At 40.6% G+C, this 15,836-nt stretch overlaps 1 protein-coding gene across 2 annotated transcripts in view; it reads left to right on the forward strand.

Moving 5' to 3' along the window:
- The window catches only part of gna12a (guanine nucleotide binding protein (G protein) alpha 12a), a 304,065-nt gene extending 298,925 nt beyond the window's left edge, over window positions 1-5,140 (forward strand). For both annotated transcript variants that reach the window (XM_079552643.1, XM_079552642.1), the window contains 4 exons: window positions 2,157-2,207; window positions 2,354-2,554; window positions 3,678-3,884; window positions 4,660-5,140. In XM_079552643.1, coding sequence (XP_079408769.1) covers window positions 2,157-2,207; window positions 2,354-2,554; window positions 3,678-3,884; window positions 4,660-4,821 — 621 coding nt within the window. In that variant the 3' untranslated portion in view covers window positions 4,822-5,140. The remainder of the gene's footprint in view (window positions 1-2,156; window positions 2,208-2,353; window positions 2,555-3,677; window positions 3,885-4,659) is intronic.
- The last annotated feature ends 10,696 nt before the right edge of the window (window positions 5,141-15,836 follow it).

A 15,836-nucleotide genomic window follows, 5' to 3' on the forward strand; every position in this document is an offset into this window, starting at 1 on the left:
AGGACATGGCCATAGTAATATGTTAGAACGAACGGAAGTTCTGGCGGCCATCTTGTGACTGGCCCTTCTTTTCCAGTCCAATGTAATCAAATGGGAAACACCACTTATTTTACTTACTTTAAGTAATAAACCAATCACAAACAATGAGTATCTCACATTCTGCCGTTGAATCAATGAAAATGTTGTTCCTGGTTTTGCGTTGGTTGCTATACATTAAGCGTGACGTCACACAAAATAATAAGATACTTCCGTGTCCAAGCTGCAAAAAACACAACTTTATCTAAATCTCCTGCTGAAATAACAGCAGATAAAAGGCCAACAACTGTTTCACACCTAATTCTAACAATATATCTCACCATGTCTCCAGGCAAAATGAAGATATTTAGAAATATGCAAATTAGCCTTCACTGTGTATGGAAAAATAATTAGATAATTACTTACTCCAGAAAATCTAGAGTAAAAGTAATATTTCTGTGTGATCAGATGTTTATGACGAGCCTTAGCTCTACAGCAGGTTAAAAACAGCAAAATCCCATTATAGTGAATAGGGCTAAAGTTCCATTGGACCCATAACTAGAGCGATGACATCATCACATAACATGGTTAGCTTCGCTGGTCAGTCACAAGATGGCTGCCACGTTTGCCATGTCAACAAGCGTCATGTCCGATCTAGAGTTTTATTAAATATCTTTGAATTTTTCCTGCTAGGGTCCAACAGTGTTCACCTTACGGCCCACAGACTTTCCTGACTTTATTTCTGTGCGTGTTGTAGTCGTGCATGTATTGCATTTCCTCCTTAGGTTCGCCCACTACTACACGGAGTGCTAGTACACTGCAAGTACAGAACAGTAGTTAGTGATGCCGTGTACTACGTCCTGAACCATGTAGGGGTCAACAGTGCTATATGGAAAACTCCTAACTAAACTATACTAAATATATATAATAATAATGTATTTTTGTGGGACTCTTGCACAGTACAAATCGAGTCGTCTGAAGCATGATTTATAATCACGTAACAGTGTAATTGTCCTTACGCAATGTTGATCATTATTATGTAACCCGTTATGTCACATTAATTCACAAATCAAATCACTTCACTATTTGTCCAATTTGATACAGTCAGCAACCAACTGACTTTGGGTACTTTTTTATTATGTATTACAGCTGTAATTAGCAACAAATCTCTGTCATTCAGAAATGTGCTACTGCTTCAGCAATAATGGCTTTTTCCTCAAGATTGTGCAAAAATGATCCCCTTCTCATTGTCTTCCCAAATGCTAAGTGATTCTGAATCTGCAACCTAGAATTTCTTGGGAACTTCTCCCTTGTATAATGAATTAATTATTGAATTATTGTATTTAAATTGCACAGTAGTGCAGCGGTTAGCGCCTCCGCTTCACAGCTAGAAGATCCCAAGTTCGAGTCCCACCAGGACGGGGCCTTTCTGTGTGGAGTTTGCATGTTCTCCCCGTGTCTGCATAGGTTTCCTCCGGGTACTCCGGCTCCCCCTCCCACTAAAAACATGTGCAATAGGTGAATCCTACGGCCTGGTGATTCTAACCATCAGCCGGGCTCCACATCATGGAGATGGGTCTCCGGGCGCGGCACTGCCGTCGACCAACTCCTTACGGGTTGCCCCAGTGGCATCGAAGGATGGATTAAATACCCGTAGGGACAATAAAGTATACAAACAAACAATTGGTAACAAGTATCAGGTTTTTAGTGTTGTTTTTAGTCTTGTTAGTATTGAAATGGAGTTTGAAATCTTATTATAGTGGCAGCACTACTCTGGGGACACAGATATGTTTTCAATATATCTATACAAACTTTCAATTCTGTCAGGAATCAGGGCTGATTGACTTGTCATCCTGTTCTCCATGACACATTATTATATTGACGTTTAAATTAGAGAAAGCACACATATTTCTTGTCATCTTTAAACCCAAACATCTGATGAAATTATCAGTCCGTCTACCGGCACTTTTAAACCAATCAATTGAGGACAAGGTCATCTGCGCTCGACAGCATCAACAGTGGGCAGCAGCGAATCAATAACAACAGCTTATGAAATGAAATATTATTCACATCGTAAGAGCTTTCGATTTTTTTGCATCTTATGTAACCAAATATCTTGTGTGCTTTGTGTTTTTGTGCAGAGTGAATCCGTCAAATACTTCCTGGATAACTTGGACCGGATTGGACAGCTGGTGAGTTCTTCTTTGTATAGGCACACTTCTCCAATATTGGCCAAAGATCTAGTGAAAACAATTAGATCTGCTGTAGTCACATTCTGTTCTCATTGGGGCTGAATGAAAATATCAGATTGTAATTTTGAACCCTTTCATTGTCCCAGAACTACATTCCCAGTAAGCAGGATATTCTGTTTGCGAGGAAAGCCACTAAAGGCATCGTGGAGCATGACTTCTTCATCAAGAAGATCCCCTTCAAAATGGTGGACGTGGGAGGCCAGCGGTCGCAGAGGCAGAAGTGGTTCCAGTGTTTCGACGGCATCACCTCCATCCTCTTCATGGTCTCATCGTCGGAATACGATCAGGTAATGCTCCGCCATTACTGGTTTAAAGTAACGGTGCTATGCTTAATCCTTATACAGCCATTGGGTCACAAAAAGGTAAATTACCCACAAGTATTAAGGATTTTTTGTTCCATAATGCACCCTTCAGTCATCTCTCCTTCTCTGCCAGCAATCACAGTGATGCAGAAGGAGCGCCTGGGAGGGCATCCAGAGTAAAAATCTGTATTCAAGCAATTGTGTGAATTTAACGCATTTACAGCTTAATTTTTATAAGGAAGAGAGCCAGTGGTTTTAGGCTATAGCCTTTTGTAGGGCAATGTCAGCGACATCGGGAAAGAGAAAAGTGTAGCTTTGGATTTGAAGGTTTTACATCACACTTTCTTGACTTTGAACACCTTTTAAAAATGTTTTTAGTGGTCCTGGTGATAAGGAGATGGAAAATAAAATGTATAACTAAAGTTGAACTGTTAATTTTTGACAAAAGTGCCTTTTTGTTGCTTTGCTTGCCCTTGACATGGTCGTCTCAAGTGCTCTCTATCTGGATTTAAAAGCGTTCAATTGAATAAGTTCAATGAGTAGATTAAACTATACTACACTGATTTGTTGTTAGCTAACGTGAGGTTGTTACAAAATCAATAACTGAGTTTGTACATTGGAAATTCTGACAGACTGATGAAAAGATTTATACAGATAGTTATTATACAGTCTATTTTAAAGCATATTATAGCAAATAATGAAAAGTTGTTCAATTGTTATTTACTCAAATTTGTGATTAACTTTTGATTAAAGTTAATCACACACTAGCCAGAGTGCACAAGAGTGGAAAAGCTGCACCACAAATTCGCAACAGTTTGGTCACGCACTATAGGACAAACAAACACAGCTCTAGGCGTGTTTTGATAGGTATATAATTTTGGAACATGGTCGAAGTTGATTTGAATAGTCCTGTACATCATCTCTGGTAGTGTTGTGGAAAATCCTCAATAGTAAATGTAAACTCCGCTTTTGAGACGGCAGAGCTTTGTAGATGTGCCTTGTAAGGTGGACACAGGGCTGCCTTTGTGGTCGGGGGAAGAGGCCCGATCACATGGCGCTGTAATTGGTACACGGGGCATGAGCGGATGTTTTTGTTGAATGCGCGCAGGTCTTGATGGAGGACCGGCGGACCAACCGGCTGGTGGAGAGCATGAACATCTTCGAAACCATCGTGAACAACAAACTCTTCCTCAACGTGTCCATCATCCTCTTCCTCAACAAGACGGACCTGCTGGTGGAGAAGATCCGCACCGTGGACATCCGCAAAAACTTCCCAGAGTTCAGAGGGGACCCGCGCAGGCTAGAGGACGTGCAGGTATACTGTCATTCTTGATCCAATCAGCGGTAAATTCTTCACGTTCTTCACAATCACTCTGGGATGACATGCCGCAACCTAAATGTGACTCAGACTTGTAAATATAATGTATAATATTGTCTTTTCCTCAAAAAATTTTCTTGAATAAGCATTAAATAAGCCAAGAAAGCTGAAAATATGATAGAACAACTCGATAACAGTCAAGTGGTGTTTCTATAGAGTTCGGGAAAGTCCACAGTTACCATGGAGATCCGCCATCTTTGCAGGCTGTTAGCATACATTTCCATTGACTAACATTAGCTACAAACATAATAAAAAGTGGAGAAAAAAGCCGTGGAACAGCTCCGTTAGCTGCTGAGTTACTGCTGGTAAATACATGTAACACACTGTGGTGTCCAAGTGTTTCAATGTGAACAATCACTCCAGTATTTTAACTTTTAAAATCTCCATTAGTTTACAATTGCTGCTAATCCCATAATGCTTAGTGATGTGACGTCACATTCCCGAACTCTATACTGTTTCTGTACATAGTTATTAAAAGAAAAGTTTTCTGGTTTTCTGGAAAAGGTCACAACCCACTGAAAACTATTCCTCGACCCACTTTTGGGTCCCGACCCACCAGTTGCGAACCACTCTCCTAGTCAACGGCTGTAAAAACTGTTTAAATAGTCGGTGAGAAATCTGAATTATGCATCCTGAAATATAGGAGAGGTTTATAATAAAACAGATACAGGATCACACATTTAAAGTCCAATTCTATGGCCATGTTTTTCAGGCGTTCTTGGTTCAGTCGTTCAGTCGGAAGAGGAGGAATCGAGGGAAGCCCCTGTTCCACCACTTCACCACCGCAGTGGACACGGAGAACATCCGCTTTGTGTTCCACGCGGTCAAGGACACCATCCTGCAGGAGAACCTCAAAGACATCATGCTGCAGTGACACGAACAGCGGAGGGGCCAGGACGCACCCCTGAGGTACACCTGCGCACGTGGACACCACCTGTGGACACTTTACGGAACTACACTGTGGAATAGACTCTCATCCTGTGGAAATATGAGACTCGGCTCTGCGCAGCTCGCGGGGGGAAAGCTGTGGAAAGCACACGAGTCAGATCCTGTGGTGAACTTGTAAATTTGTTTTATTATTCATGTGATTTTAAGTGTGGAGATGTCGTTTGTTTGCATTATTGATAGGCAAAACAAAAGCAAGCCCACCATGTGCTCAATTTCCCCATCAGTCTTTCTAAAGTTCTCTTGTGGGGAGAAAAAAAAGAACTATAAAGATGGTTAATGGATCCAAATCAAAATAAATGACTAGACAATTTGCCACATATATTGCATAATGTACTGACTTTGACATAACATTAAGACTTTCATCGATGTGTTCAATTCACCTTCTCAAATCAAAATGTTTGATAGTTTAGTAATCTGACACAATACTAAAAAAAAAGTAGCATTTTACTTGATAACTGGTCTGAATATAAATTACTCTAATGCTTAAAATGAACACAGAAAGTTAGTACATTTATTCATGCGCAATACCTCTCCACCAAGTTATGAAAGACTTGAATTTCGGATATTGTGTTATATACTCCTATTTAAAGTTGAGAGCACGAAACCACTAAACCTTGAAAGGAAATGCCTGTCAATAATCTACAATCTACAGCACCTCCACACTATATTTTCCCACTTTCTAAGCACTCTGAGTGTTCCTTTGTACATAATGACGGCCCTGTCACTAAACTGACGGCTCTGCAGCAGCTCACGTACAGCGGCGCAGTGTAAAAAGTCTATTAAAAACAAAAACCGTACACCCGCTGAAATTCTTTCAACTCCGTATACTCATTTACTTGAAGCATTGAATCATCTACTGTCGGGCGAGTTTGGAAGAATGTCTGATGGCAGTTATTCCTGACAAGTTTTGTGATAAGTCTTCAGTTCACTGTGCACATTTTTAAGCGTGAGGGAGCATTGGCGTTTGAGAGAAGACTGATATCAGAATTGCTAAACGACAAGAATCCCATGAATTTCACGGCAAGTTTGTACATGTCTTGGTTCAAATGTGATTTATATTTAATTACTTGGATTATAACCTGCTTTCGTGCTATTTATGACAGTAAAACGATTGAATCCTATTTCCATCTTAAAATAACATCAAAACAAGTATAAATAGTGAATAATCTAGGCCTATTAAAGCCACACTGCGGAACATTCCCGGGAATATATTATGGTTGGGTGGTGGGTTATCAAATTAAACGATTTCGAAACCTTACATTTGGCTACCTGTTGTCAAAGCAAAGTTACAGCATCACCATGGAGACGAGCTGGTGGTGTCCCGCTCTCCGGCAAAGTTTACCAGTCAGGTCTGAGGAGAGGGAAGACGTTTTTTCTGGTGGGTATTTCTCACCGATTTAAAAACACCCATAATGGGGGAAAAAAATAAAAAATCTTGCGTTTTTCGGTGTGAAATGTTACGCAGTGTGGCTTTAAAGTAAATACATCTAGTTCAAACCACTTAAGCGAAAATTGAGAATGTTGAATTATTTATTTCCTGTACCGTGGGCATCTTATGCTGTGAAAAAGTTGTGGAACTGCTGCACCCAGAGAAAATGTAAACAAACATGGGGAAAAGGGGCATCCTCTACATGGTCATTGTGAGGCAGGTTCTAACCACTGAGCTACCACTTCTATACCTTTTGACTCTGTCCTTCAAAATTTCAAAGTTAACTTATTAAATCATGAAATGTATCGTGTACGGCACAAACATGTTGCAAGTGTTCTTGGACATTTGTTTGAGTGAATAGAGGATGTATTGGTCTATACTCCACGTGATGATGTTGATTTAGCACCGTTCATGTACACAAAGCTTTTTTTTATTGCCTTTATGAGGTAACTAAAGCTCTCGGCTCCTTCTGCAAGTAAAAGTGTAATCTTTTACAAGCTAATGGCGATTTCAAACTAATATAATTGTAAATAAAAAGTCTTTCACATTAAGTGTAAGCCCTTGTTTTGTTTGTAAATGTGAACTTTACATAACTGAGAAATGAGTTTAGAATTAATTTAACTACACAAACTATTTACTAAGTATTATATGGCTGGGACGATGCACTTTTGTCATTATCCGATACGTATCACGATACTCGGTGGCCGATCCGATATGTACAGTAAGTTATTATGATAAGTAATATGTTCATCTTAAAATGTGTAAAAAGAAAACAGTCATGTGTCCAAAGTTTATAAACCAAATGCCATTTGACATTTATTGAAATGTTAAAGGAACAGGCCACCATTTTTCCATACTGAGATATGTTCTTACCTGAGCTTAGACGAGTTGATACGTACCTGTTTGGTCTTTGTGCGTGCGCTCAGTCACGCAAAACGACCAAAGATGTTTTTAGCATTTGGCCTCTCCCAATGTATTCATATAGCTCCAAACGGGGTGAAGTTGGAAGCTACTACGCTCTTTCATGGGCACGCACAAAGGCCAGACAGGTACGTATCAACTCGTCTAAGCTCAGGTAAGAACATATCACAGTATGGAAAAACAGTGGCCTGTTCCTTTAAGATTGAAAAGTGACACAGTGCAGTGTAACTGTTACTAGAAAACAAAGGAGTGCATGATAAAAAAGCCTCCAAACACAAGTCATTTATTTAAAGTCTTGCGATACGATACAATATTTTGTCCCAGCCCTAATGTATTACAACATTTTTCGTCACAGAACAACCCTGCATTTCATACCAAGTTTAGGACAACAGTTATCTATCTTACACTATCTTACACTATCTTACACTTTGCTGGTTAGAAAATGCAATATTGATGTGAAACAACAATGTAGCAAAATGTCCCAAAATTTCACTTCCTGATCCTTCAAGTGAGCTAACATAAGCCCCTCCCACTCACCATCCTCATACCTCTCGCCGCATGAAGGCAGTCATTTTTACTTCGAGAGGATTAAGCTTAGCAAGATGTCAAGAGGTGAGCAAACCATTTCCTGGATACATAGGACCTCAGGAAGAGCTTTTTGGGAGCTTGCCACTTGTGAAGATCTAAAGATGACTCAAAGATGCGCGAGTAGGACAAAACACAACTCCAAACATGTTTTTGTTGAGAGCACAACATTGTAACATGGCAAAAAGCTCTTAAAAGTCAATTTTCTTGCATAACAAGTAGTGCGTAAATCCAATTCGCATGCAGGCTTGTAGAACTCGGAGCTCTCTTGGATGCAACAAGATGAACCTTAAGTAAAGTCACAAGTCACTGCGCTTTGGAAATAACATCTACTGGGATGAAGATCAGTACCTTCTACAGGTCGGTGGAGACGGGCTGTTGTGGTGAGTACAAAGCAGAGTTGTTTGGCAAAGTTCTTGTTAATCTATGTTCCTACTTTTGTCTCGCTAAGGAGATGAAGAGCGCAGTCACACAAAAGCATCTTGGAGTAGAGCGGCTGCTCCTTCACAACTAAGACGCTTCTGCTTGTGAATATTCTTCGAACATCCCTGGGGAAATCTGTAAGTCTACCTGTGTTCTTCTCCTAATCTCATGACTGCATTAAAGCACACATATCTCTAATGGTGTGAAAGTCGGGGGGCATTGCAAGTGTGTGGTTTCCCCATCTAACCCCCCGTGACAATAGCGCTGTGTGAGCCGGCGCTGCTTTCAGACTGGATAAATATTAATGTCCCACTGCCCGAGGCTTTGAGGAGAATACATTTATTTACACTCCTTTGGGTTGGCTTCAAAGCAAAGCAGAGCATTCTAAGGTCAAGTTTGTCGAATTTGTGTAAAAAATATTTCATAGTCTGTTATTTTTCTGATTAAATGATAAGTGAGCTGTTTAGATTACCAAAATCTGCAGGGATTCTTGTTTAGTAAAATATATAGAAAACATTTTTAAAATGGTGGTCGTTTGTAGTTTAAAGGTCCTATATCATGCAAAATCGACTTTTTAGAGCTTTTAGCCATGTTGTTATGCTATTTCCTCATCAAAAACACTCCCAGAGTGGTTTGCGGCTTCATTCACGCAGCTCTCAGTAATCGTCCTGAATCGTGCTCTCTGAGCAGCTGCTCCTCCCTCTCCTGGTGAACGACTGAGTGTTCAGTTGTGTCGCAACAGCGGAACGGAAGTGCCCAGCGTCTGTAATGTTGTGTCTTAATTCTATGCTTACAGCGTGATTTTAATTTGTAAAACAGCGTTTTCATTATTTCTGTCGAAAGAGAGATGAAAGAGAGAAAAAAAAAAAGGATGTGCCCGAAGTGCTTCCAGGTCAGCTGTGGCCAAAACAAACACATTGCGTCTGAACAGATCAGTCATGTTTGCGCTGCAGCTGAAGATGGAGCTTGTTACCTATTCTGAACACATCTGTTCTTTTTTCTTAACTAACGATAATGTCACGGAAAAATCAACAGAAAAAGAAGCGCGTTTGGCTACGAGGACGAGGAGTTTGTTCAACTTTTTTCAAGAAGAGGCCAATCGAAGTTGTTTTTTTTCCGGGATTCAGCGACTATCACCAAAATGGTGTTTTTCTGTGACTGTCACTAATGGATGTTTGGGGAACCTTTGCCAGAACCAAAGTGGATTAACTTTTATAACCAACGCAAGTCCCATAATGTAAACAGCGATGGAGCAGAGCGGTGAGTCAATCCAAACGCGGGTTAGCTTGTGTGTTAGCATATTAGCATGTGTGTTAGCCATTTATGAAGCTGTGTTGCAGATGTCAACTCCGTATAACAGCATCGTGAAGTAACTTCACTTATTGTTGTTTATTTATATTACGGTAAAGTTGTATGTGCGGAGAGAGGGGGCGGAGTTAACTGAATCGAAGCGTTGTGTCTTCCGGGTTGGAAAAATACCTCCAGAAAACACTTATATTTATCACAAAAATGAGTGCTCCATAATGGTAGAGGTACAATATATCATACATACCTATACTTAACTTTGGAATGGCTAAAATAGCATGATATAGATCCTTTAAGTACAATTTGACTAATTTCCAGACCTGGCAGCCATACTGTGGCGATATTTGTCCGTTCTGCTTGAACTCATTGAAACTATCAGGAGACTTTTATTTTTGTGATTTTGTGATTTTTATTTTTTATACTTTTATAGGTTCTTTATCTAGCGCCTATCATCCACCATACGCACGGAAATATCTTTTTACAAAGATTTTTTAATTAGGCTCATATAATTCAGCATTTTTTCTCATCTGTATAAAATTTGTGTGAATTGGCGTCTTTCACAGTAGCTAAAAATAAAAGGCCGCAAAGCATCGTATGGGTGGTTATGGTCTGATTCGCTTCAAAAGTCAGTCTTCCGAAGTTTTCTGCAACGAAACATGCTGTAACACCAAGGAACTAAGCAGACAAAGGGCGGCACGTACATTTGAAGAGCTCATTTGCAAATACAGTTACTTAAAGTGCCATGGAAAAACGTATGCTTGAAAATGTCTCTCTACATAGCAGTGTATTTCATTACCAGATATGTTTTAGTTCCATAAAAATATAAAGTCACTTCTTCATAAGTGGCATCTGTCGAGAACAAATTTTCAAAAGAAATTTGAAAAAGAATTAAAACCGAGATACAGTATCTGCTTTTGCAAATGAAGTCTTCATCTCTGCTTTGTGCTGGTGGGAAAGGTTCTACGTCGGAGAATGACGAACCGATTCTATCAACGCTCTCAGATGTGGAGTTATCTGATAGGAGCTCCATATCTGAGTTCCTATGAGATAACAACGATGTATACGAGAGGCCCCAGCTGAACGTCTCCACCAAACAGCGTGGCCACCCAGACGTGGGCGTAAAAGGCTTTTCAACAGATTTAAGCCGCGGAGAAGGGTCATCATTACAACGAAAGTGAGGAACTGGTGTATGATAGCACGTCCCCTGAATGTAAGTCAGCATGCACACACCTGAATGTGGCTTGTTTGTCTTGCTCTGTGATGCCAACTTCATGGAAATTAAGATGCCACACCTTGCTCCTCCTACAGACCATGTTCTTAAAAAGGGCAAAGAGGCGGTATCTTTGCTGTAAACTCCCCCCAGAGCAGCGACAACCCCCACAGTTCCCCAGGACTTGTCAATCAATGGCAAAAGCTCAAACTTAAACAAAAAAAATCACAAAAAAGTATCCCCCTCGGCGGTGTCACAGGAGGAAACTTATCTTAAGAACAATAATGTTCTTTGGAGCCAGGCTTTTTCATTGTTTTTGGCAGATGCAAAGTCTCCATAGAATTCACTTATAGCAGGCTGCCTGGATCAATCAATTGATCAGTCACTGAAAACCATCCATAGCAAAGTTACTCAAAGTGTGTTAGTTAAAAACATGAAAAACGTTAAAACATTGGTTGAAATGCAAACATAGCATAAATCTGTCCAACCACCCCCCAAAATGTCACTTCCTGATCCTTCAAGTGAGCTAACATAAGCCCTTCCCACTCACCATCCTCATACCTCTCGCCGCATGAAGGCAGTCGTTTTTACTTTGAGAGGATTAAGCTGAGCAAGATGTCAAGAGGTGAGCAAACCATTTCCTGGATGCATAGGACCTCAGGAAGAGCTTTTTGGGAGCTTGCCACTTGGGAAGATCTAAAGATGACTCAAAGATGTGCGAGTAGGACAAAACACAACTCCAAACATGTTTTTGTTGAGAGAACAACATTGAAACAACTCTTAAAAGTCGATTTTCTTGCATAACAAGTAGTGCGTAAATGTGAAAACATAGCATAAATCTATATAACCACCCCCCCCCCAAACATAAGGATCCAAAATTGATTTGACAATACAACTACAAGAAGGAGAAACTGTACCCTGCCCCTTTAAGTTTGCTCTCTGTCACTTTGTTTGTCAGTGTTTGTTATGTCACTGGACTGGACTCCACGGCGCAGGATGCTTGTGCGTGTGTGTGGGGGGGTTAGGGGTGGGGGCCGGGGGGGATTTAAAAGTAAACAAGCAGGTCATCAAACAGGCAGGATGAAGCCTGTAGGAGCTAAGCAGGCTTTTGTAGTCGTGACCTGTTCCCAATGCCTTGAACACACTGCCATTTGCTGACTGTTGCTGGATGTTTCTTTATTTGTTCGGTGAGGGGCAGGAGACGCAAAAGTTCAAGAGCCCCGGGGGCTACGCAATGAAAGCTGAAAGATTAACAGATCCGCGCTACAAAGACGTGCTTTGTTTTGAGCACGGACGGCCCAACAGTGCGTGCATAGATAACATGTTTATTGCAGTTTCCCACAGAATAGTATTTCATATGGTCCTTACATGCGTCTTAAGAAGTAGCAGTGAGTGATTTTGATAAATGGTCCCACGGCGTACTGCAAAAAAAAAAATGAAAGTGTGTTGTGAAAAAGTATTGTTAGTCAGTTCAAATTAGGGCCCGACGATATGAAGGGGGTTGGCCGATAGCCGATATATAGGGTGATATTGTAAGTAAGTTGATGTCATTTTTTTTATCTTTCAAATGGTCTATAGTTAAACATTTATTATTATGTGGGTCTTTTTTAAGGCCGATAAGCACCAATATTTTGACCAAATTTTTTAAAAAAATGTCTCATCTATAATCCTGTGTATGATGCTTCTAAACGTGTCAGTGTTGAACTATGACAGCAGGGGCACTGTATATTATTCATGTTTTGTAGGTACTTCAGATGGATCTATCTATCTATCTATCTATCTATCTATCTATCTATCTATCTATCTATCTATCTATCCTTCCATCTATCTATCCTTCCTTCCATCTATCTATCTATCCTTCCATCCATCCATCCATCCATCCATCCATCCATCCATTTCCATCTATCTATCCATCTATCTTCTATCTATCCTTCCATCTATCTATCCTTCCATCCATCCATTCATCCTTCCATCTATCCTTCCTTCCATCCATCCATCCATCCATCCATCCATCCATCCATCCATCCATCCATCCATCCATCCATCCATCCATCCATCCATCCATCCATCCATCCATCCATCCATCCATCCATCCATCCATCCATCCATCCATCCATCCATCCATCCATCCATCCCTAATACATAACAGTGTTTACAATCCAAGCTGAGAAATAAATTGTACCAATATAAAAGCCTTAAATGTTATTAAAAATGTATTCCAACTGGCATTGCATCAATATTACTTATAAATAATGACATCGCTCGACTACTTTCACCGCAGAAGTTTGTCGAAAAACACAAAAACTGGAATGTTTGCAAAACTTACAAAAGAATTGGCAGTAAAGAGCCTTCGGTTTGACTTGCTAATAAAATATCGAGATCACCCTCTTCCCCTTCCTGCTTCAAACCGTGGAGTAATGTTTTTTCCTAATGTCGGACACTTCTTGATATTTAATAAATGAACTGGCTCGGCTAACTTTGCTAAAAAAAAAAAACTAAAAAAAGCGTCTGCTGGAATATTAAGCCTCTCTAATGGGCTGTATGTGTCTAACCAAGCCTTTCACTCTCATGACATGTAAAATGATACCCCCCCCCCCCCCCCCTCCAGTCGACTGACCTTTACTGCGGTTTTTAATCAGGGCCAATCTGGTACATATCCCGGGAGAGAACACATTACTGCTTCAGACACCTCAATTTTCACTGGTGGGGCTTTACGCCAAATGAACTGTTCACTATCTTTGCACCTCAGAAATGAACTTGGGCCCAATGGCAAAACGTTCCGAAAAATCAGGACCATTTTTAGTTAAGCCCTTGTTAAATCAGTTTAGTTCTGGCTGATTGACCTGGTCTGGTATTTAGCTCCAGTCCTTGCACACTCTGCTGATATCGAAGTTTTGTTGAGTGCCTGGATATTACGGCGGAATTTCTTTTTCCTGTGGAACCAAGGAGTTCCCATATTTTCCAGGTCTGGTTTGATAAAGTTCTCTCTCAGACGTACAGGAGTTGTCCATTCTAGATAAAGGCTCTTGAGTCATCATCTGTACTCTGCGGTGAAAATGCAGGACGTTCCGCTTCTCGTTTAAGAGGCTTCGTCAGCAACTCTGAAGAATTCTGACCACAGGAGGATGAAACATAGACCACAGGGATGAGTTAGGCTTGTTTTTGTGCCTCCCTCATTATTCAAACTACTCTCAACCTGTTGGTAACTGTATCAGTTTCAACAACCCCACTCTCACTTGAGGTTCAACCTTTGAATAAAGAGGGGAGGCACTAGGGTCTTTGGTTAGTCTTTAAAGGAACAGGCCACCATTTTTTCCATACTGAGATATGTTTTTACCTGAGCTTAGACGATTTGAAAGGTACCGGTCTGGTCTTTGTGCCCGTGGAAGAGCGTTGTAGCTTCCAACTTCACCCCCATTTGGAGCTATAAGAACACATTGGGAGAGGCCAAATGCTAACAACATCTTTGGTCTTTTTGCGTGATTGCGAAGACCAGACAGGTACGTATCAACTCGTCTAAGCTCAGGTAAGAACATATCTCAGTATGGAAAAACGGTGAACTATTCCTTTAAATGAAAATCCTACACTTCAACTGCAGAGTACAGATGACAACTTAAGAACCTTCGTCTGGTTGAATATTACTTATTTTAGTTGTTTATGTTGATATTGGATATACTGTAATTTTTCATTTTACTGTAAGATATACCATTTCAAATACATCAATACAAATTTATCATCTTAGAATATTATATCCTGAAATCATCTCGTGACCCCTAACTGTCTTATCCATCCATCCATCCATCCATCCAAGCATCCATCCATCCAAGCATCCATCCATCCATCCAAGCATCCATCCATCCATCCAAGCATCCATCCATCCATCCATCCAAGCATCCATCCATCCAAGCATCCATCCATCCATCCATCCATCCATCCATCCATCCATCCATCCAAGCATCCATCCATCCATCCATCCATCCATCCATCCATCCATCCATCCAAGCATCCATCCATCCATCCATCCATCCAAGCATCCATCCATCCATCCATCCATCCAAGCATCCATCCATCCATCCATCCAAGCATCCATCCATCCATCCATCCATCCATCCATCCATCCATCCATCCATCCATCCATCCCATCCATCCCATCCATCCCATCCATCCCATCCATCCCATCCATCCCATCCATCCCATCCATCCCATCCCATCCCATCCCATCCCATCCCATCCCATCCCATCCATACATACATATCTCTAGTACATAGCAGTGTTTACAATCCAAGCTGAGAAATAAATGTACCAATATAAAAGCCTTAAATGTTATTAAAAATGTATTCCTACTGGTATTAAATCAATATTACTTATAAACCCCTAACTGTGGATCACAAACCTTACTTTGGGAACCCATCGCATATACATTATGCTATTTGTTTGAGCCTTTTTTTTCTATGAGGAGACCGTATTATTGGCAGTAGAAGTGGTCAAAGGACTTGAGTTCATTGCTTGACTAAAACTACAGATACTACTGGTTAATTCCTCTATTTTAGTCTACATTGGTCTAATACTCCAATAAAGTTGCTATGTCAACCTATAGTCAAAGTGTTGAAGTATTTGTGGTCGAAAATGTGTGTAGTAAGTGTAATTTATTATGTTGTGGCATCAAAAATATGAACACAGTGTCCAAATTCCCCGCCTGTATGGAAACACGACGGGGACAAACCTCTTTCTTGTCGTGAGCCAGTGACTGTACATCTGTACAGAGCCACCGAGAGTGAGCGTCACATGGCTTTTACAAGGGACAAAACATTTCCTTCATGTTTCACTTCAGAGCGTGTGAAATGTAGTGGACCAGAAAGTATTATATTTATGTTTCGGATGTAGTGGGTTCAAAGTAATACGTTCTACTAATCAGGTTGAAGTAGATCTACATAAGATTTGTCCTTGACCTCCAGTTTTTTTTTGCTTTTCTTGTACGTCGATACTTGCGATGACGAGCGGTGAGAGAGAGTAGACTAGTGTGGGCAGCCTGGGATTGCACTAGGACAGACGAGCTGGAGAAATACAG

Source organism: Gobius niger (assembly GCF_951799975.1).
Source record: "Gobius niger genome assembly, chromosome: 3".
In the NCBI taxonomy this organism is placed as follows: domain Eukaryota; kingdom Metazoa; phylum Chordata; class Actinopteri; order Gobiiformes; family Gobiidae; genus Gobius; species Gobius niger.